This window comes from Callithrix jacchus, chromosome 16 (assembly GCF_049354715.1).
Source record: "Callithrix jacchus isolate 240 chromosome 16, calJac240_pri, whole genome shotgun sequence".
Classification (NCBI taxonomy): domain Eukaryota; kingdom Metazoa; phylum Chordata; class Mammalia; order Primates; family Cebidae; genus Callithrix; species Callithrix jacchus.
The window spans coordinates 28,605,181-28,627,066 of record NC_133517.1 but is presented as its reverse complement, the minus strand read 5'-3'; the positions used below and the strand labels follow the sequence as shown (position 1 = coordinate 28,627,066).

Genomic DNA, 21,886 nt, shown 5'->3' with positions numbered 1-21,886 from the left:
CTCCTTGGTAACCTTCTCTAGTAGAGATCAGCTTAATCTTCCACTCTCCATAAACTACAGGACTCCAGAGACAGCAGTTTTCATTTCCTAATGAATGCCACTTCCAAGGTCCTGTTTCCATAGAAACTTCAGCCTTGAGGGTTCATGCCACTGAGATGTAACACCTTTGATCATTATTCACAGCCATTCACCATCCTTCCAAGATCTTCATCATTCACAGATCTTTCTCTACACCTAAGGGCTGCTATTATGACTTATTTCAGTGTTCTCACGGACAATTCATATACCATTCTGACCTCTCAATTCCTCATGTCTAATCACCTCCACCACACCAAGTCAGCCACCCCCTCCCATGGTTCCACTTGTGATTCCAAACTGCTCTATCTTCGAAATCATTCATGCAGACTTTCTGCTCTCTGGACATATTATATTGTCTGTCACAGCAATTCTAGTAGATTGAATAGTTTTTCAAGTAAATTTCATAAAATTGGCATTTGGGACATTCATTAGAAATGTAATCCCCATCCCCTTCCTGCCCCAGTATTGTATCTTTGTTTCTATGACAGATAAGAGTTTACTAAACTTCTGTTTTAAGCTCAAGAACTCCCTATATGTGTATTTCAATAGTGGCTTTGTAGAAGCAATGTGAAACAACCCAGTCTCAGAAGCAGGTCTCTATAGTTTGGAATTTCGAGATATCTCAGAGTCGTGAATATTTGGCTAAGTAGGACACTGAGATATTCTTTAAATTGTACCATTTATGTGGTAGTTATTATATTAGGTCTGCATGAATTGCTTCAATCAAAGATTTGAAAGACAAAGAAGAAAAATGTCAATTTACTTCACCTCAATAAGGATACTGTACCCTCTGAGGATTCAGTTACCGCAGACTGTTTGTCACTAACACTTTAAAAGAAGAAAAAATTTGTAAGAATGTAAACAAAAGAAACTTTTCATAAGGATAGTATTTTCCACATAGTCAAACCATATTTCAATTTTTAAAAAATAACTTTGGAAAGAAACCTTGGTAACATTGGGACATACACAGTCCATTACATCATGGCTAATTTTTGTCCAAACATGCTTATAAGAGGTATTAAATCAAGCTCCTCCAAACATAAGCATAATTAATGCTGTAGTCAAGCATTTGTAATAATCTTCTTTCAATAATAATAATCTCTTTCAAACTTCTATGGTATTTTATTTCCATGAATTCAAGTTTTTTTTTTTTTTGAGACGGAGTTTAGCTCTTGTTACCCAGGCTGGAGTGCAATGGCGCAATCTCGGCTCACCGCAACCTCCGCCTCCTGGGTTCAGGCAATTCTCCTGCCTCAGCCTCCTGAGTAGCTGGGATTACAGGCACGTGCCACTGTGCCCAGCTAATTTTTTGTAATTTTTAGTAGAGACGGGGTTTCACCATGTTGACCAGGATGGTCTCGATCTCTTGACCTCGTGATCCACCCGCCTCGGCCTCCCAAAGTGCTGGGATTACAGGCTTGAGCCACCGCGCCCGGCCGAATTCAAGTTTTTAAAATGCTTTATTAACGTATAACTGATACCTAAAAAGCACATGTTTAAAGTTTGTAATTTGATGGGTTCAATTTTAATTTATTGTTCTCTCCACCAGTGTCCAATTGAACTTTGGGGCATTGATTAATTCCCTCTATTATAGTTAAAATAGTTTCTACAAACACGGCATGATTATTTACACCTCCATGCTTTCACTGGTACTATTCCTCTCTCCTAAAATGGTATTTCCTCTTCTATCCGTCTATAAAAATCTTAACCATCCTACAAAAGCCCCTGCTCAAGACTAGTTCCTTCATGAAGCTGTCCATCTCAATTATTAAACATTGTGCTAGATATTTTAAGTAACCTAGAGATGATTTAAAGTATATGGGAGGATGTATGTAGGTTATATGCAAATATTACACCTTTTATATATTTTTTGAGACAGAGTCTTGCCTAGGGTTAGACAGGCTGGAGGACAGCTTACTGCAGACCTCCTGGGCTGAAGTGATCTTCTCACCTAAGCCTCTCAAGTAGTTAGCACTACAGGCATGTACCACCATGCCTGGTTAATTTTTGTAAAGACAAGTTTCTGCATGTTGCCTAGGCTGATCTCCAGTGATCCTCCTGCCTCAGCCTTTCAAAGTGTTGGGACTACAGGTATGAGCTACTGTTCCTGGCTATTACACAACTTTTGTAAGATACCTGAGCATCCGTGGATTTTGGTATTCATGGGGGATAGATGTCCTAGGACTAATCCCCTTCAAACACCAAGGGACAACTGTATACACTATATCAGAGCAAAATACTTATTTCATCTAGTCTGAATAACATGGGGGTTTTAATTTTTCTAGCATTTGACCTCACAATCACACTTCTGATTCTATACTTGCTTCATGTGAATCCTACTGGTAACCATCCTGATACTGGTGATTTGATGTTTTATTTGCCTTGGCTCTGCTTCCAGGATAGTTTTAGTATTTGCTTGATTCTTGATCTTTAACCTGTTTCTAGTTTTAGTTTTATTCCCTGTAACTAGTGTACAGTAATTCTAATACATGCCTGGTAATGAATTAGGCAACAAGGATACCAAGCTAATGAAGATGCTTCAAAGCTAATTAAGAAACTTCAAATAATTCTCAATCTAGTAAAAGCATCAGATAGGTAAACAGATAAGTTACTAATGAAGATAAGTCCTTTTATAGAGATGTATGCTATGAAAGCAAAGAGTAACAACTCTGATGAGAGCTGGGCAAGACTTCATACAGATGATCTCTGAGATATATTAAATGTCAAGTAAGAGCTTGCCGTGAAGAGAATAAAAGGAATTCAAATAGAAGGAACAAAGCAAGGGTACAGGTAGGAAAACGTCTAACATTTTAAGATAAAGGAGAAGTTCTGTGCTGCTAGAAAGTACCATGTACGTGGGCAGAGGGATTCATGCTTAGGGATAAGATTGTATATGGCAAAAAAATAGAAAGGGTCTATGTAAGGCTTTATGAGCCATGCCAATAAATTCTGACTCATCTAGTAGGAAATAGGAGCCAGAAGTTTTTTAAGCTGAGAAGTGATCTAAAGAGATTTATTTCTGTGGAAGCTAACTCTGGAGGTTATGTCAAGGATGAATTTGAATGGTACAAAGCTACATAAATGATAATAGATTGGAGAAGCATTTCTGAGGTGGGTTTCTTAATACTTGGAGAGACAACTGGATGTGTGAAGTTAAAGAGGCAGGGTGTAGATAGGCAAATGAGAACATGAAGAGTTCTGTTTGGTACACACGGATTGCATTGTGTTTTTGTCTGGGAGCGCACCTGTAGTAAGTGGGTAGTACTGTATAAGAAGAGTCCTTCCATAGGAAGTGTTCTCATCATTATCTGTAAGAGCCATGGTATTAGCAGTATTATTGTGAGCAAGATGGCTTGGCCATAGAATGTATTGGGTATTAGTATCATTAAACTTTGATTTTCTAAATAAAATGAAGTAATTGGGCCAATAAATATGGAATCTCTACTTCTTAAACTGGATTTTAGAAATAAACAGTACATCAATGGGAAATAAGACTTTAGTACAGAATTTGGAGAGACGAACCAGTGAGGAACAGGTCATGCTTTGACAGGCAGGAACAATAGGAGGGACCACTATAAGATGACAGCCTCAGTCCTGAGATGTGACAAATGTAGTGTAGATCCAACTTGAACCCCAATCACCTCTAATTAAGTAGTTAAGATGGGGTCCCTGCAGCACTTAAGTCATGGTCCCAAGAAAAAAAGAGTAATATTATACCCATTTCCTACCACAGGGATTTGATTATCTGGCCTTGGTTTAAGGGTAGAAGAACTGAGAAAATAGACCATGAGTTCAATAGAAAAGAAGATCTTTATAATGTTAAAGTTGTATCTTCAATAAGGAAAAATACTTAAGCTTCTAAAGCAAAAGACAAAAATCACCCCTGAAAATCTCTAAAGAAAAAATAAGTTTGGAGACTTAACAACTGTCTCTCAATATTTAGGACTGATACAACCTGTTTTCCTCCAGTATTAAAGCAAATAACTATTTCTTCAGTTGAGCACTGGATGAAGCAGTGAGCTTACCCTTAGAGAAGATACATGAATAAATCTTAAAACACTAGACTCATAGTACAGTGAAACATGAATCACATAAGGAGAACATGTAAAACCTAAAAACAACTAAGGGGCATGGGATTCCAACCTCACCCTTGTTCCTGAGCATACCCTCAGTGAGAATGGTAAATTATCCACATTATTTAAACTGTAATATTTTCTTATTCTCTACTTTTGCTTAGTATATATAATTTGTACAGGTCAAGAAATAACTCTACAGTATTCCATATACCTAAATATTAATCATCAGCAAGATAACATGCTACTCAATAATTATTTTTAATAAAAAGATTTGCATCAATTTTACCGAAAGACAGAACATTCGTAAGACAAAGAATATACTAATTGATTAAATTACAAACCTTTTTCTTGTATCCAAGTTAGCTTCAGTTTCCATTTCAACATCATTACCATTAGGTTTATCTTGAGAAGTTGTTGTTCTTGCTCTTTTACTTTCTACTACTTTTGCTGCTGCCTTAAAAAACAGTGTGTGTGGAGGTAGGGGGATAGGAAGAAATGCATTAAGCCATTTTAAACAAATAGCATTAAATTAAGCCTCATAATTCTTTGATAGTCATTGCCAAAGTATTTGTTCCCAGGCCAATAAAGGGCACTGTGTTGTTATTTTCACCAATCATTATGACACTGCCAGCAGCTACATTAGCTACCTGCTTGGTTTATCAGCATTATGAAGGTGGTTTTTCCTTGTAAATATATTTGATAGATGCAACGATCTCTAGGCAATTTTAAAAGAAAATGCTGCATGAAAAAAATGAATAAAAATTCTAGATATTTTGAAATAAAAATTATCTCAAGTCAATCAATATGTTTCACTATAATAACAATGTCAACTTAAAACTTTTGAGGCCACAACAAAGAAAAAAATGTTATTAGAAAACTTTTATTGTTAGGCGGGGCGCGGTGGCTCAAGCCTGTAATCCCAGCATTTTGGGAGGCTGAGGCAGGTGGATCACGAGGTCAAGAGATCGAGACCATCCTGGTCAACAAGGTGAAACCCCGTCTGTACTAAAAATACAAAAAATTAGCTGTGCATGGTGGTACGTGCCTGTAATCCCAGCTACTCAGGAGGCGGAGGTTGCGGTGAGCCGAGATCGTGCCACTGCACTCCAGCCTGAGTAACAAGAGCGAAACTCCGTCTCAAAAAAAAAAAAACCAAAAAAGCCTTTTATTGTTGTTTGTTCTGAGACGGGGTCTCGCTCTGTTGCCCAGGCTGGAGTGCGGTGGCACAATCACAGCTCACTGCAGCCGCAACCTCCTGGGCTCAGGTGATCTCCGACCTCAGCCTTCCAGGTTGCTGAGACTATAGGCGTCTGCCACTACGCCTGGCTAAATTTTTGTATTTTTTTGCAAAGATGGGGTTTTGCCATGTTGCCAAGGTTGGTCTCAAACTCCTGGACTCAAGCAATCCACCCATTTCTGCCTCCCAAAGTGTAGGGATACAGGCGTGAGCCACTGCACCTGACCAGAAATGTCTTTTTGAGACAGGGTCTCATTCTGTCACCCAGGCTGGAGTGCGGTGGCTCAACCTTAGCTTAATACATCCTCAACCTGCCAGGTTCAAGCAATCATCCTACCTCAGCCCTGCCAAGTAGCTGGGACTACAGGCATATGCCACCATGCCCTGCTAATTTTTCGGTAGATAAGGGGTTTCACCATGTCACCCAGGCTGGTCTGGAACTCCTGAAGATTGGCCTCTCAAAGTGCTAGGATTATGGGTGTGAGCCACCACGCCTGGCCTAGAAACTTTTAAAAGCCCCATCTTTAATGCAATTCTACTTTTCTCCCAAAATGTATTTAAAAACATCTTTAAAATTTACTTAAATTACAATGAATATTTGCTTTTGCTTATTTCTTATTTTCAATTTATTCTAAGTTTTTCCCTCAACCTTTTCTTTTAAAAAGTTTCCTAAACTAATTTTGAAAAATTACAAAAATACTACAAAGATCACCCATAAATCTTTTAATTAGGTCCACAAAATGTAACATTTTATCACATTCTTCTACAAAACCACAATGAAAAATTCTGTTTTTTTTTTTTTGAGAATCTCACCCTGTCACCAGGTTGGAGTGCAGTGGCATGATCTTGGCTCACTGCAACCTCTGCCTCCTGGGTTCAAGAGATTCTCCTGCCTCAGCATTGTGAGTAACTGGGACTACAGCGCGCAACACCATGCCCAGCTAGTTTTTGTATTTTTAGTAGAGGTGGGGTTTCACCATGTTGGTTAGGATGGTCTCAATCTCTTGACCTTATGATTCACCCACCTCGGCCTCCCAAAGTGCTGGGATTACAGGAGTGCGCCACTGCGCCCAGTAGATTCTTTTTAGTTTTAAGGACTACTATTTCAAGTATTCTTCCTTATTAAAACATTTCCTTTAAGTCTATTATTAGAGTCACTCTTGAATAATACGTATACCTTCATTAGAAAGGTTGATGATTTTTCACTTAGCACATCATTCACATAACTCTTAACTTTCTCCATCATGTGGTTGTAACTGAAGTGTTGAAATACAGAATGGTATGTATCTTTCTGAGAGATTATCATAAGCAATTTCCTTTTTAAAGGCTAAAGAAAACAGAAGAAATTTATTAACATAAATCACATAAAGTTACAGACACAAGAATTTTTGTCATATATTATTTAATTGAAAACATCACTTTATATATATATATATATTTTTTTTTTTTTTTTTGAGACGGAGTTTCGCTGTTGTTACCCAGACTGTAGTGCAATGGCACGATCTCGGCTCACCACAACCTCCGCCTCTGGGTTCAAGCAATTCTCCTGCCTCAGCCTCCAGAGTAGCTGGGACTACTGGCGTGCACCACCATGCCCAGCTAATTTTTGTATTTTTAGTAGAGACGGGGTTTCACCTTGTTGACCAAGATGGTCTCCATCTCTTGACCTTGTGATCCACCCGCCTCGACCTCCCAAAGTGCTGGGATTATAGGCGTGAGCCACCGTGTCCGGCCAATTAACATCACTTTATAAACGCAGAGACACAAGAGATTTTTAAAATTAAGTTTTAAATGACATGCCAATGTACTTTTTTCTGACTTCTTCTGGCCTCTACCTCATTTAAAAAAATATTTTATATTTCAGACAGTCGCAAAAAGTTAAGTATTATAAACCAGAGTATCTATCACCCAGTTTAAGAAATAAAACATTATCAACATGTAAAATCCCTGTTTACTACCATAATCTGATTGTATCCCCTTTCCTCTCCTCACTGTAACCATTACCCTGAATTTAAAATTTACCATTCCCATGAATTCCTTTACTTGCACTACATACGAATATAACCACAAATAATATGTAGCAATGAATAGCATGGTTTTAACTTTAAACAAGTGGTGCCTTACTATGTGTATTCTTCTGAAACTTGCTATTATTTTACTCAACTTGATGTTTATATTTATCCACTCTGATCTGATATTCCTAGAAATAGTTATTTTTACCTCTGTAAAGTACTATACTGATCAAAAACATCACTATGCATCCATTCTTCAAGCCTATTGAGGGATTTAGGCTATTTGCAATTACTGCATTGCTCTTAGGCATTTTTTAAACATTATCTTCTGTGCATTGTATGTGTTTTTCTTAGTAACTCTTTCAATGCTGGCTGCACAACAAAAGCTGTAAACTTTAAAAAAAATTCTTAGGCTTGATCCCAGACCAATTGTCTCAGGAAGGCCTGTTTTTTTTGTTTTAGTTTCTGTTTTGTTTTTGATATGGAATCTTGCTGTCACCCAGTTGGAGTACAGTGGCACAATCTTGGCTCACTGCAACCTCTGCCGCCCAGGTTCAAGTGATTCTCCTGCCTCAGCCTCCTGAGTAGCTGGAACTACAGGCGTGCGCTATCACACTCGGCTAATTTTTTTTGTATTCAGTAGAGACGGGGTTTCACCATGTTGGCCAGTATGATCTCGATCTCTTGACCTCAGGATCCTCCCATCTTGGCCTCCCAAAGTGCTGGGATTACAAGCGTGAGCCACCGCGCCCGGCCTGTTTTTGTCTTTAAAGCTTCACAGTTTTTAAAATGTGCAGTTAAAAGTGAAACCAGCCATTCTAGGGTATTATCTAGAAGTAGAATTGCTAGAATACATGCTTAAAAGATTTTGCACTGGGGGTGGGCTTCACACCTGTAATCCCAGCACTCTGGGAGTCCGAGGTGCGTGGATCACGAGGTCAGGAGTTTGAGATCACCCTGGGCAATATGGTGAAATCCTGTCTCTACTAAAAATTCAAAAATTAGCCGGGCATGGTGGCACGTGCCTGTAGTCCCAACTACCCAGGAGGCTGAGGCAAGAGAATTACTTGAACCTGGGAGGCAGAGGTTGCAGTGAGCTGAGATAGTGCCACTGGACTCTAGTCTGGGTGACAGAGTGAGCCTCTGTCTCAAAAAAAAAAAAAAGATGTTGCTAAAATGATCTCCCACAGAAGTACCAATTTACAGTCTTGAAAGAAAGTTATGGCAGGCAGTATAATCATTTCTTAAACTTTTGAGACAACTGTTGGTATTCTAAGACATTTTAACTGATGCCAATCTGAGAAATGAGAAGTGGTGTTTCAATATATTAATTAATATTGCCCTAATAAGGCAACACTAATACTAGTGAGGTTAAGCACTTAGCTTAACCTCTTAATGCTTCCTGGCCATAAGTTTTCCTTTTCTGGGAGGTATAAGGAGAGTAGAATTTTCAGTAGTCTCATCGTGCTATGGAGAAAATATAAGGGCAGGAAACCCAACAGACATATCAGACTACTGGATGAAATTTCTGGAGGGTTATAGCCCAGGGACAGAATCAAATTAGAGACAGACAAAGCCTGACAAACCTACTCTAAACTAGGCCCAGATTCCTTATTGGATTAAGGTAGTCACTCTCCAATTCTATCTTACCAGTGTATCAAAAGGTGCTCAATCTGATTATTCATCAGGGAAACAAAATCCAATGTGATAAATCCAATGTGATAGCATTATATATTTGCCTGAATGGCTAAAATGAAAACAGATGGTAAGGTCTGTGGAGCAACTAGAATTCTTTCATACTACTGGAGGAATTCACATAACTACTTTGGAAAACACGTTGGCAAAACTAAAGGTATGTACATACTCTACTAAAACTGAGTATGTACATATCTTATGACTCATCAATTTGACTCCTCATATAAACACAAAAGAAATGCATACATTTGTTCCACAAAATGCATGGGGGAAAAAAAATTGCACTTCTACCGAACACATACAGACTTTTTTTTGTCTGTATTTTTTTGTTCCTAAATAGTACAACTATTTACATTGCATAAGTCATTATAGATAATCTAGAGATGATTTAAAGTATATAGAAGAATGTACATATGTTATATGCGAATACTACATTATTTTATTATTTATTTTTAGAGACAGGGTCTTTCTCTGTTGCTTAGGCTGGAGTGCAGCAGCAGCATCATAGCTCACTGCAGCCTTGACTTCCTGGGCTCAAGCAGTCCTCCCATTTCAGGACTACAATAGTATGCCACCATACCTAGCTAATTTTTATTTTTTTTTGTTGAGAACAGGGTCTTGCTGTGATCCTTCAGTCTTAGCCTCCTAAAGTACTGGTATTATAGGCATGAGCCATTGCAGCTGGCCTCTTTTTACTTTTTTAATGTGACTACTGAAAAATTTTATTTATCTTTCGTTATTTACTTTTTATTTATTTATTTTTTGAGAGATGAGTATCTCCCCACGTTGACCAGGCTAGTCTTGAATGCCTGAGCTCAAGGGATTCTCCCACCTCAGTCTCCCAAAGTGCCAGAATTATAGGTGTAAGCCACTGCATCCAGCTTACTAGAAAATTTTAAATCACATATGTGACCGGCAGTCTTTCTATTGCATAGTATTATTCTATACTGTTTAAAAGATAAAGCAATTATTTTCTCCTCCAATTTTCTTTCAGTTTTCCTCATTCTATATAAACAGTTCTAAAATTCTATGGTTGTAATTAAACAATTACCGCGCAAGAATTTGGATCACCAAATATTCTTTCAAAGACTTCTTCTGCTTCCTTAAAGTTGCCATTTTCCATACAAACAGCTATAGCCTAAAAGATGAAAAATACCAACCTCAGACTGCATTTAAAAATATCTAATAGTTATTTAATTATTAAAATAACTCAGGGAAGTCTGAAATCCTTTACTGAAAACATTTTTATGTAGTTTAATAATTTTAATTTGATAAATGATACAAATGCTTTTTAAAGACAAAATAAGTGTGGCTTGAAATGACATGAAAACGTTGCATTGGTCCCATGTACCTTTACTTATAAATGCCCAGAATTCTATCTCTAATTTAGACCAAATTAAAAGTATGTGTTAATAAATAAATTAGAAGCCATACCATGCACATTTAGTACCAACCTAAATACTAATTTTGAGTAAAAGGAAAATGAGATGATGTTTGTAATAATTAGGATACATAAAATTTGCTAGTCAGAATCTCTGGAAGATCTCTAATACAAAGGTAAGAAGCTAAATGTTTTTGAATGACCACTTTTTTCCTGCCTTTTTGGTAACATGGTAAGACAGGACCACCATTACCATCTGGGTAGCTATGTAAACTTGGTAAGCCACTTAACTTCTTGGTGCCCCAGTTATCTTATATGTAAAATGGTGGAAACAATAGTACCTATTTCATAGGATTGTTACGAGGATGTAAGAGTTCTATGTGAAAGAGTTTAGAAGAGTGCCTGGCAAACAGTAGGCAATATATTAAACATCTGTTATAAACTTTGTTGCCCATTCAACTTTATAGTAGCGTATTGACAAAGACTTGCTTCCTCTAGTGGGCCAAAAGACTGTAATAACATGACAAATCTCTTTGCCCTGGGTTGAATTCATAAAGGAAGCAGCTGTTTTTATGCCCATTTTCTTCTCTTCAGGTCCTAATACTACTTGACAATCACCACCCTAATTCTTGGGAAGGTGGGGAACGACCTGGATTTTCCTTTTCTATGCCGTAAAGAAATTTTTAAAATTCTCAGAAGAGAAAAAGTTTATTTAACTAAGAAAGTACCTACTATTTGCTTTGACTGCTAGCTATTATATCTTTGAATGACTTTTTTGGGCTACTCACTGTCTACTAAAATTCTCCCTACATGGTTAAAATTTTGATCATAAAAATCTAAAATTTACCATTAATTAAAAATATTATCTACTTTTTTCATAATCTTTAAATATCAATTGGGAGAGCACAAACCCTTGGTCTTAAAATTTTCCACAACATGGAAGCCACGTATACTTAAGTATGGAACATTAAGTCCCAAACCCCAGTGCTCATGTTAAGACTACAAACCAAAGGTCAAATTTCTGAAGAGAAAGAATATATTAGCTGGGCGCTGTGGCTTACACCTGTAATCCCAGCTCTTAGGGAGGAAGGGGTGGGAGGATACCTTGAGCCCAGGAGTTCGAGACCTTGCCTGGGCAATATAGTGAGACCCTGTTCTCCACAAAAAGGAAAAAACAAAAACCAAAAAGATAAGAAAGAATACATTAAATTTTACTATTGCTCAACTTCCACTAGGTTCCTCTTAATTTCTTTCAGGTGTTAAATGTTCATATTTGCTAGCAATATAATAAGTATAAGCATAAAAGTAATTTATTCATACCTGAACTTCAATTAAATTCTGTATTTCTTCGTGAAGTTTGTCATGTTCCTTTTCAATTGAACCCCAAATCATCAGGGCTGATTCTAAGGGTGTAATTCGTTCATCATTTTCAAACTGTGCATCTTTTAAAAACAGAACAAAAATAAGTAGCTCAGAAACCTAAGTAAAATTTTGTCAGTTTTTAAGAGTGCATTCCTTTAAATATTTACTGAGTGAATACTATGTACTAGGTATTCTTCTTGTTTATACTAGTTTAGAGAAGTGATTTTATTTTCTAAGTTAATTTGCTCATTAAGATCAATTTCAAATGGAAAAAGGTTGATGAAATTATAAACATTTGAAGATTTGCTTTAGAAAAATATGAATTTTAAGAACTAAACTATTTTATATAACATGTCACAGCAACAGAATTCTCAAGTGGTTCTTAAGTCCAATACATTATAACAAACCTCAAGATAGGCCAGTTTTTTCACCTACATAATAGTGACAATAAATACTATCTCATAGAATTTATATGAATATACAATAAGATAATAGTTTACTCTTATTAAGCTTTCCTAAAACAACTGTGATCAAGTTATTTGGAACAAAGACTCACAACAGCTGATAACTAATTAGCAAATTACACACCAACAACCCATTCGGACATTCAAGAACCTTCACTATGATGTCTTACATGGCTAGCACCTACAGTCTACAATTCATTCAATAAATATTTATTGACCACTCACTATATATAGGCACTCACCTAAAAACTTGGGAGTGTCTTGGCCAGGCGTGGTGGTGGCTCACACCTGTAATCCCAGCACTTTGGGAGGCCAAGGCAGGTGGATCATGAGGTCAGGAGTTCAAGACCAGCCTGGCCAACATAGTGAAATCCCATCACTACTAAAAATACAAAAATTAGCCGGGCATGGTGGTGCGTGCCTGTAGTACCAGCTACTTGGGAGTTGGAGGTAGGAGAATCACTTGAACCCGGGAGGTGGAGGTTGCAGTAAGCACAGATCGCACTACTGCACTCCAGCTTGGGCAAGAGGGTGAGACTTCATCTCAAAAAAACAAAACAAATACTTAGAGTGCCTCAGTGAATAAGACAAAAATCCCTTCTCTTATGATGCTCACATGCTAAAGGGAAAGACAATAAATTAGTAAATAAAACAATTTCAGAGTAGCAGGGGCTAGAAAAAAGAAAAAAGGTACTGGAAATGAAGAATGGTAGGGGAGGGGAAAGCTCTTTCAGACAGGTTCAAGGCCTCTCTGAGGAAGTGGCAGTGGAGCTAAGAAAAGCATAATGTAAAGCAGAAGGAATAGTCACATAAAGATCTGGAGGAAAAACATTCCAGAGGGAATGGCAAGTGCAAAGATTCTGAGGAGGAATTTGATGTTCAAAGGGCAGAAAAAGCTAGATGGGGGCGTGCGTCTGTAGTCTCAGCTGCTTGGGAGGCTGAGGTGGGAGGACTGCTTGAGCCAGGAGTTTGACGCCTCAGTGAGCTAGGATGGTGCTACAGGACTCCAGCCTAGGTGAGAGCAAGACCCTACCTTGAAAAAACAAAGGGCAGGAACGCCAGTGGGCAAGTTGGATGCATTCTATTAGAGAGATGATGGAAGAAGTAAGTAGTTGTCTGTTTTGGAACTTATTTTGAATGTAGAATAGAACTTGCTAATGGATTGCATGTGGAGCATGAGGAAAAAATGGAGAACTCTTGGGTTTTAACAATTGAATAAATCATGCTGATGTTTACAATCATAGGAAGACTGGATGAGGACCAAGTTTATGAAGTTGTATATGGAAATCAGGAGTTCTACTATCTAGGTAAACTATGGTTTATTTTCAAAATAATGCTAATGTTTTCATTTTGCCTCGACTACCTTCCCCCCATTGCCTCCCCATATTTGAGGATGTTGACAGACTACCATTTTTATACTTTCTTTTGTTTTTTGTTTTTTTTTTTGAGACAGAGTTTCGCTCTTGTTACCCAGGCTGGAGTGCAATGGGGTGATCTCGGCTCACCACAACCTCCGCCTCCTGGGTTCAGGCAATTCTCCTGCCTCAGCCTCCTGAGTAGCTGGGATTACAGGCACACGCCACCACGCCCAGCTAATTTTTTGTATTTTTAGTAGAGCCGGGGTTTCACCATGTTGACCAGGATGGTCTCGATCTCTTGACGTCGTGATCCACCCGCCTCAGCCTCCCAAAGTGTTGGGATTACAGGTGTGAGCCACTGTGCCCGGCCCCGTCATTTTTATACTTTCTGACAAAACCTAACAATTCTTACAGGAATAGCACAAAGTTCACCTCCTTCTTGAATGCTGCCCTTACCCCAGCAGCTAAGAGACTAGGAAATGTCCTTTCTCTACATCTCCTGTATGTGCTTGCTTTGGCAGCACATATATAAAGATTAGAAAAATGCAGCGATTAGCATGGCCCCTCTACAAGGATGACACACAAATTCCTGAAGTGTTCCATTAATTAAAAAGAAACTCAGCCAGGCATGGTGGCTCATGTCTGTAATCCCAGCATTTTGGGAGGCCAAGGCGGGAGGATCACCTGAGGTCTAGAGTTTGAGACCAGCCTGACCAACAGGGAGAAACCCAGTCTCTACCAAAAATACAAAATTAGCCAGGTATGGTGGTGCATGCTTGTAATCCCAGCTACTCAGGAGGTTGAGGCAGGAGAATTGCTTGAACCCGGGAGGTGGAGGTTGCGGTGAGCTGAGATTGTGCCATTGCACTCCAGCCTGGGCAACAGAGAGAAACTTCGTCTCAAAAAACAAAAAAAAACAAAAACAAAACAAAACAAGACAAAACAAAAGGCGCACTGGATCACGCCTATAATCCCAGCACTTTGGGAGGCCAAGGTAGGCGGATCATGAGGTCAGGAGTTCAAGAATCAGCCTGGCAAAGACGGTGAAACCCTGTCTCTATTAAAATATAGAAATTAGCTGGGTGTAGTGATGGGTGCCTGTAATCCCAGCTACTTGGGAGACCGAGGCAGAGAACTGCTTGAACCCAGGAGGTTCAGTGAGCTGAGATCGCGCCGCCGCACTCCAGCTTGGGTCACAGAGACTCCGCCTCAAAAACAAAACAAAACCAACTTATATCATTATGCCTTTTTTAATGCCTTGCAGTACTTTATACTTACCTCAACAATGCTATTAGCTTTTAAAGTGTCTTGAAGACAAAAACTCCTTACTCAATAATGCGTAATATTTCAAATTTTGGGGGGCTGGAGCCACTCACTATTTTTCTAAACCCCTATGTTCCTAACACATTTGTAGTTTCATAGCAAGTACACAACAAATAAGAATAATAAAGAGAATTTTAAATGGCACATTCTTTTTTCCTTGAAAAACTAGAGTGAGCATGCAGTTTAAATTTAGTTTAAAATATTTTTACTTTAGGAACAATAGCTTTTCTGAGTTGATGAAAAAAATATTTTTACTTTATTTCTTGTTGTCCTCTCCTAATTGTTTTCCCAACATTTTAGATATAAAAATATATTCATTCACATACTAAGTCTTTACATTCCAGGTTCTGTGTCCGGTACTTATGATACTAACATGAAGAAGAAAGTTACTGACCTTGTGGAATTCACATACTAGCTATGGAGGAAGACATGCAGACAAATCAATATAACTGGGACTTTAATGGAATTGTGCATTATACCAGTGGTTCTTAAGGTTTGCTATACCTCAGAATCATCTGAAGAGTTTTTGAAAAATATTGATGCCTACACCCATCTCCCAGATTGATTAAATTCTCAAGCATAATCTAGTGTATTTGAGGAACAGGGTATTAACTCTAAGTAGGAAAACTAGAAGTGAATCCTTGATGAAACAGAAGTCATCCAAACTGGGACATTAAGGATAAACGTATGGTAACTAAGTGAAGAGTACAACAATGGGAAGGAAAACACTTCAGGAAAATGGAGCAGCATAAGATACGGAAGAAGTATACAAAAGATATTAATGCTAGTAACTAACACTGAGTGTGAGGCACTGTGGCACTCTTGTTTTATACAGTAAGATCTGAGAGCTAGAGAGGTCACACACCTAGCAAGTAGTAAAAGCAGACAATAAGACACTTAAAAATCACCTACTGTGTTTCAAAAGTAGTGAAATGAAAATGCAAAAGTAGACTGCCTAATTTTTCTTCATTTTTCACCTGCTTGCTTTCCTTCAAAAACTACTTTCAACACACATTTTCAAATAAGTGTTTCTTGACTGACATTACTTAACCCTTCTCACTTATGTGCCTTCCTTCTTATAAATGTGACATATAGAAAATGTATATTAGATCTTAGCTTCGAAAATTTCCAGGTAGGATGTAGCATACTGCAGCAAACAAAACACTCCCACTACAACTAGAGAACAGTTAAGATAAACTGCAAAATCATGTTGCTAAAGACATGGGTAGCTATGGAAGCAATGAAAATGAGATGAACTAAAATTCTGGAGAGAAAATCCCTTTTGAGGTGAGCTGCTGATTTGCTCATTTTGAAGAAGGCTGAGGATCAACTGTACTCCAGCCAGAGAGACTTTACTGGGGAAAGAGAAATAAGAACAGCTTCTGGTGGTTTCCTTGGGGCTGGCATGGTCAACTGGAAACTAGAGGAACTGCAAACATGATTGGCTTTTCTCCACAGGACATGCGCTAAGTTCCAGAACAATGCAATAGGCAGCAGTAGAAAGGCACACAAGTCTCTCAGTTTTGGGAGGCATAGGTGGGAGGGTCACTTAAGGCCAGGAGTTCAAGACAAGCCTGGGCAACATAAAGATAACTTGTCTCTATAAAAAATTAGCTGGGCCTGATGGTGTAGCTGTAGTCCTAGCTACTTAGGAGGCTGAGGTGGGAGGATCACTTGAGCTCAAGAGTTTGAGGCTACAGTAAGCTAAGAAAAGGCACCACTGCATTCCAGCCTGGGCCACAGAGAGATACCCTGTCTAAAAAAAAAGTTTAAAATTCTATGACAGGATTACTGTCATAAGCATTTCCCCTTTAAGATATCTGCTGTATTTCAAAGTTATGTGGGGGTCTATGGCCACACTACCCTGAACATGTCCTGTCTTGTCCCTATGTGGGATAGGAGACTAAACCCAATATGGTAGTTACTAGCCACACATAATTACTGAACGGCTAAAATATGGCTAGTTTGAATTGAGATATACCTTAAGTATAAAATACACACCAGATTTCAAAGACTAACTACAGAAAAAGGTAAAATATCTCTTTTTTTTTTAGAGATGGAGTCTTGCTCTGTTGCCCAGGTTGGGGTGTAGTGGTGTGATCATAGCTTACTGCAGCCTCAAACTCCTGGGCTCAAGTGATTTGTCCACCTCAGCCTACCAGAGCTGAGATTACAGATATCAGCCATATGCCTGGCCCTATTAACATTTTTTACACTGATTACTTGTTGACATAGTATTTTAGAAATATTGGGTTAAATAAGATTATCAAAATTAATTCTACTTATTTAATTATTATTATTATTTTTTAGCTACACCTGCTGGAATGGGAATTTTTTTTTTTTTTTTTTTTTTGAGATGGAGTCTTGCTGTTTTGTCCAGGCTGGAGTGCAATGGTACACTCTTGGTTCACTGCAACCTCTGCTCCCACGTTCAAGCAATTCTCCTGCCTCAGCCTCCCAAGTAGCTGGGATTACAGGTGCACACCACCACACCTGGCTGTTTTTTTGTATTTTTAAGTAGAGATGGGGTTTCATCATGTTGGTCAGGTTGGTCTTGAACCTCTCACCTCATGATCTGCCCGCCTCAGCCTGCTGAGATTACAGGAGTGAGCCAGTGTCTGGCTTGGAATGGGAATTTCTAAACTTCGTGACAGGGTCTCATTTTGTCACTCAGGCTGGGGTGCAGTGGCGCACTATCTCAGCTCACCGCAGCCTCAACCTCCCAGGCTCAAACGATCCTCCCACCTTGGTCTCCTGAATAGCTGGGACTGCAGGATCACATGTGGCTAATTTTTTAAATTTTTTGTAGAGACAGGATCTTGAAATGTTGCCTAGGCTAGTGTCGAATTCTTGGCCTCAAGTGATCCTCTTGCCTAGGCCTCCCAAAGTACTGGGATTATAGGTGTGAATCACTGTGTGTGGTCTACTTTTCTTAACATAGCTATTAGAAAATTTTAAATTAGACATGTGGCTCACATACCTCTATTAGCCAGTGCCACTACAGAGCAAAACAAAAGGTTTATGTATAGATGAAAATCTAATACATAAACTTCTCAATGCTGCCTCAGTTGAGTGCATTATGGTGAAATACACTGATTCTTGATAGCTGACTCAGGCCTATTATATCTAGGATATATCCAAAAAAGTATCCCGGTAAATTCCAGATTAAACCATGGAATCACACATAAAATCTGGATTCCCCCCGCCTTTTTTGAAGAAAAGGTTATCTAGTGGGCAATTTCCAGCAATTGGGTCAATAAATAAATAAATAAATAAATAAATAAAATAAAAAAAAGAAAAGAAAAGGTTATCCAGGAAGCAACTAAGATGTACTGAACAACTGCTACGTGTAAAGCACTGCCAGGCACTTTAGAATATTTTCCCACCTTTAATTTAGAAAACAATCCTGTTAACAACAGTGTCAACTTATGGTCTACATGGTCTGCAATTCTGCTCCAGCCTGCTTCTTCTCCAGCAACTGGCCCAGGCCTACCTACAGCTCTGTCTCTTTCACGACTACTCTGCGCCTATCTAGTCCTATCCATTTATGGTCCTGGCACCAACTCCAGACCTACCCTCACCCCTAAACAAAGCAGACTACATCAGCCAGAGCTACTTGAGTAAAGGCCTTGACAGTGGTGCTAATACAGTGGGATTTTATGTAAGACAACACTTTGATAAGCAAGCGGGTTTATGTAAGTACTGCCCACCACTCAGAATTGTTGAAAAAGCATTTTGTAAATTATAAAAACCAATATAAATATAAAATTATTTGCATCAAATAGCCTTTTAAAATGACCATGTTGTAAATACCAACCATTACTGATAAACTGAATCAGCCTTGCCCATTACAATTTAAAATGAACTACCAAGACAAGGGAGAGAAATCACAGCTATAAATTGTACTTCTTTACATAAATAAGTGCTGGCATGAAGTTCAAATATGAGCTTTCAAATATAATAGTTGCCTGTAAAAAACAGTGTGTATGACTGGAGTCACCACAAAGTTACCAAATAGTTAATGAAACACACTGCCCCAACAGTGGCATCAAAATCACCTGAGAATTTATTAGAAATGTACATTTCAGAGCCTCATATCCATCCTACTGAATCCGAAACTCATGGGAAGTAGTGAGACTCAACACTATATATTTTTATAATAAGTCCTTTAAGTAATTCTGGAGCAGGTTAAAGTTTGAGAACCAATGTTCTAAGAAGACAGGAACTACATTAATTTTACTTGTTTTAGATATGATTGTATGTGTGTATATACACACACACACACACCCCATGCACCAGACACTTGTAGGCAAACTCCCCCCCCAAAAACATCTGTTTCTTCTCATTGTCTTATATTTAGACACAGATTGAAATATTTCCAACATAAAATAAAAACACATATTTACCAAGGTTTTTTCCTGCTGCAATTCTTGTCAAAAACTGACATATGTATACAGTTCTCAACTGATAAGCTGTTAGACTGGATAGTCCATGAATAATAGCTAAAAAAGAAAAAAAGTGAATTTTATTAAAATCAGACTTGAACCAGTGGTGCCACTGTGTGGTTTGCTCAGCAATAGGTTACAAACATGTAAAAATTACCATAAATTTAGAGTGGTATATTTACAGTCTGATGAAAAATCAGAACAAAAAAAGAATAACAATGAACACATTTCTTACAAAATATAACTTTCACATGGAGAATAAAAATTGTTGAAAATTCTTTTACCAGTAGTAGTCTACATTAACAAAAAAGATTTAGATATAAATTGTAAAATGTGTAAAATCATTGGTTGGATACTTACACCTAGAAACTCTCCATACAATAGAATGTATTTTATATTATTTCTATCATGGTTTCAGTTAAGTGAGTCTGCTTAGCTTACAAAGCTGTATTTTTAACACATATTAATATTAACCTCCCCAGAACTTGAATGCCCACCCAGATATTGAGTCAGGCAGTGAATACATGCAATACTGAGTATGCCATACTCTTGGACCACAGTGAGCTTTTTACCATGCAGCAATGAGAGATAAACAATTGAGCTACAGTAAAAACATGGTGAAAACTTTAAAAAGACAAGTATAGAATGCTATGGAAGCATATAACAAAGAAATCTGTGTGTTTAAGTATCTTTTGCACAAAGGAGGTATCAGGGAAGGCTTCTCTGAAGAAATCGTATCTAACCTAAGACCTGAAGGTGCTACTAGGTGCATTACACCTAACCCAGGGCTTGCCTGGTATATATAAAAAGCTTAAATAACAAACTGAAAAGTAGTTCTCTAGCAATCAGGCATATAAGGCAAATATATTTTTACCCAATTTCCTCCAATTCTAACATAATCTTTTTTTTTTTTTTTTTTGAGACGAAGTTTCACTGTTGCTACCCAGGCTGGAGTGCGATGGCATGATCTCGGCTCACCGCAACCTCCGCCTCCTGGGTTCAAGCAATTCTCCTGCTTCAGACTCCCAATTAGCTGGGACTACAGGCATGCGCCACCATGCCCAGCTAATTTTTGTATTTTTAGTAGAGATGTGGTTTCACCATGTTGACCAGGATGGTCTCCATCTCTTGACCTTGTGATCCACCTGCCTCGGCCTCCCAAAGTGCTGGGATTATAGGCGTGAGCCACCGCGCCCAGCCCAATTCTAACATAATCTTATGCTATACCGGAGATTAACTGGACCATGCAGTCATAATAGAATTAACAGGATTTTAAGAGAGCACAAAATTTATGTAGAATTTAAACACAAGCCATTCAATTATTTACTGAACATCTACTACTAGCCTGTGTTAGGAGGTGGTGACTCAAGATAGCCATTCCCTGTCCTCATGAAAGTTTTTTATTTTTATTTTTGAGACGGAGTTTCGCTCTTGTTACCCAGGCTGGAGTGCAATGGCGCGATCTCGGCTCACCGCAACCTCCGCCTCCTGGGTTCAGGCAATTCTCCTGCCTCAGCCTCCTGAGTAGCTGGGATTACAGGCAGCCGCCACCATGCCCAGCTAATTTTTTGTATTTTTAATACAGACGGGGTTTCACCATGTCGACCAGGATGGTCTCGATCTCTTGATCTCGTGATCCACCTGCCTCGGCCTCCCAAAGTGCTGGGATTACAGGCTTGAGCCACCGTGCCCGGCCCTCATGAAATTTTTAATCTGAGAAGACATAAATTAAACCAAAAGTTATATAAGTACCTGATTAAAATTTTAATGAGTACCATGAACAGTTGCAGGCATACCTCATTTTATTGCACTTTGCATACAGCATGTTTTTTATAAATTGAAAGTTTATGGCAACCCTGCTTGAGCCAAGACTGTTGGTACCATTTTTCTAAGAGTATCTGTACCTGTCATATTTTGGTAATTCTTGTAATATTTGAAATTTTTCATTATTATTATAGCTGTATGGTGATCTGTGATCAATAATTTCTGATATTACTATTATAAATATTTTAGAGTACCACAAATCAGGCCCATATAAGACACAAGTTTATTCCATAAATATTGTGTGGTTTTGTTTTGTTTTGTTTTTGAGACGGAGTTTTGTTCTTGTTGCCCAGGCTGGAGTGCAATGGCTTGATCTCGGCTCACTGCAACCTCCATCCCTCAGGTTCAAGCAATTCTCCTGCCTCAGCCTCCAGAGTAGCTGGAATTACAGGCATGCATCACCACGTCTGGCTGATTTTTTTATTTTTAGTAGAGACAGGGTTTCTCCATGTTGGTCAGGCTGATCTTAAACTCCTGACCTCGGGTGATCAACAATTCTCATGCCTCAGCCTCCCGAGTGGCTGGGATTACAGATGTGTGCCACGACACCAAGCTAATTTTTGTATTTTTAGTAGAGATCGGGTTTCAGCATATTGGCCAGGCTGGTGTCAAACTCCTGACCTCAAATGAT

At 38.5% G+C, this 21,886-nt stretch overlaps 1 protein-coding gene and 1 non-coding gene across 14 annotated transcripts in view; one reads left to right on the top strand and one right to left on the bottom strand.

Moving 5' to 3' along the window:
* Positions 1-21,886, bottom strand: part of TERF1 (telomeric repeat binding factor 1) — a 41,193-nt gene that overhangs the window by 14,903 nt on the left and 4,404 nt on the right. For 6 of the 13 annotated variants that reach the window (XM_035276495.3, XM_002758992.6, XM_035276500.3 and 3 more), the window contains exons 2-7: positions 19,393-19,488; positions 11,800-11,921; positions 10,150-10,236; positions 6,569-6,718; positions 4,496-4,608; positions 847-906 (exon numbers count right to left, since the gene is read on the bottom strand). In XM_035276495.3, the coding sequence (XP_035132386.1) occupies positions 847-906; positions 4,496-4,608; positions 6,569-6,718; positions 10,150-10,236; positions 11,800-11,921; positions 19,393-19,488 (628 nt within the window). The remainder of the gene's footprint in view (positions 1-846; positions 907-4,495; positions 4,609-6,568; positions 6,719-10,149; positions 10,237-11,799; positions 11,922-19,392; positions 19,489-21,886) is intronic. The other 7 variants (XM_035276496.3, XM_003734957.6, XM_078353596.1 and 4 more) reach the window with 3 other exon arrangements.
* Positions 14,169-14,272, top strand: LOC118148673 (U6 spliceosomal RNA). Its single transcript, XR_004735592.1, has one exon. It is a non-coding gene; the product is annotated as a U6 spliceosomal RNA (small nuclear RNA).